Genomic DNA, 1881 nt, shown 5'->3' on the forward strand with positions numbered 1-1881 from the left:
CCCATGAGCTGACCGGGCCGAATCAAACCGGGCCAAATTTTGTAAGTGGCTCAGCCTGACCCGTTTGACTGGGTTAGTAGTGGTATTGTCTTAAGCTAGCTACAAGCCTACAATTCATCTTAAACGTGTGAATTTTCTTCTACATAATTATAAAATAATTAAGGAGCAAATTTCTATTTATTTTATCTTAGATTTATAACTTATTTTCTCACATACAACCACGTCTTGTTCATTAACACGTGAAAATATTTATTAAAAGCAACGAAAGTTGACTTAATTTATAATATGTATTTGATCTGATATCTTTTTAACTATATTTTTAAATATTTCTTAACCATTTGTGTGAGCGCTTGTTTTTCTTTTCTTGATAACTCAGACTCAAAATTTTAGGATAGCATTTAATAAAGGGTACTTCTATTCAAGGAACTTCATCTTGTCAAAATATTTAGTTTGAAAATCTCTTTATATGCTTAAACATTTATAAAATGACTTTATTTACTCCCTCCATACGCCATTCTTTTATGTTATAGTGTTGGGTTAGATACGAAATTTAAAATGTTTATTTCATTATAATAGAAAATATTATTTAAGTATTAACTGAAAAGTTAAGTTGATAAGGAATATCATGTTAAAGTTTGAAAGTTAAATATTTCAATGAAATTCTTAAAATCATAAAAAATTCAAAAAGGAAAAATACATGTAACAAGGTACAAAATATTTAGAAGGTTGTGTTAAAAGGACAAAGAAAATAATTACATGAGATCCTCAATAACGACGACGACAACAACCCACTGTAATTCCGTAAGTATGATATGGAGAGTGGACTTAAGGGGCTGAGCCAAGTGAGGAAAGGGGTTACATTATGGAGCCGTTTAGTGTGAGGTATAACGTATAAGAAATAAATAGTTTTTGAAAAAAAATGATAGATAATTTTTATCCTATGTTTTGTTGGAGGTATTAGTTGGTTTCGAAATTATTTATCCCATTATTTATATATGTGATAAGTTATCCCATATACATGATGTGATAACTAATTTCGGATAACTTTTTCTTAATCAAACAACCCTTATATGTACAAAGCAAGATTAAAATTATTTTTAATATATAGTAGGTGCTAGGTATTGAATCCATTTTGACTTCTTTTTATAATTGTCTTTCGACATTTTATATCCCTTATTGATAGAGTTTACACAATTTTATCTCTAATTTGTGAAGGTAGATAAGTTATCTTTAATAATCATAGTTAGAATCAATCAACATCTAATGATATTTCCTAATTGTATCCAAATTCCACTCAATGTAAAAAAATTTAAGTGATTTATAAAATATCATAAATCTAATAAAATAATCTATATGCTCTATTAGTCAGAACACCACCATATATTATTAATTTTATTTTAAAAATAAATTATATGTATTTAATTACATCATGCTTTTGACTCAAACCGCTAACCAGACCCACCTTACCAAACTATAATAAAAACTAAAATAAATCCCCATTTACATAAAATAAAAAAGAAAGACAACAATTGAAAGATTCTTCTACTTTAAATTTGATCCAACCAAATACAAATTGCTTCATTAATCATTATTTCTTCGTTCATCTTTTTGCTCATAATCTATCGTAATTGTTGATTAAATCAATTTTGGGGGGTTTTTCCCCTTTTCCCAATTTGCTTGGGAAAATTTTGTAAAAAATTGATTGTGGGGTTTTAAGGATTTAATATTTGGAGAAAATGGGTTCGTATTTTGATAGATGGGAAAAAGATCCATTCTTCTCTGCCGCAGAAGAAGTTCAAGAATCTGTCGACAGGTAATTTATTTATTTTTTGTAATTTATTATTTTTTTGTTGGGGTTTTTAAAGATCAATTTTTTTAGTG

The 1881-nt window shown here is 27.5% G+C and overlaps 1 protein-coding gene across 1 annotated transcript in view; it reads left to right on the forward strand.

The window, feature by feature from the left end:
* Positions 1-1438: 1438 nt before the first annotated feature.
* Positions 1439-1881, forward strand: part of LOC107851219 — a 6122-nt gene continuing 5679 nt past the window's right edge. Inside the window, exon 1 of the mRNA XM_016696159.2 lies at positions 1439-1813. Within this exon, the coding sequence (XP_016551645.2) occupies positions 1737-1813 (77 nt within the window). The 5' untranslated portion in view covers positions 1439-1736. The remainder of the gene's footprint in view (positions 1814-1881) is intronic.

Source organism: Capsicum annuum, chromosome 12, assembly GCF_002878395.1.
Source record: "Capsicum annuum cultivar UCD-10X-F1 chromosome 12, UCD10Xv1.1, whole genome shotgun sequence".
Lineage (NCBI taxonomy): Eukaryota > Viridiplantae > Streptophyta > Magnoliopsida > Solanales > Solanaceae > Capsicum > Capsicum annuum.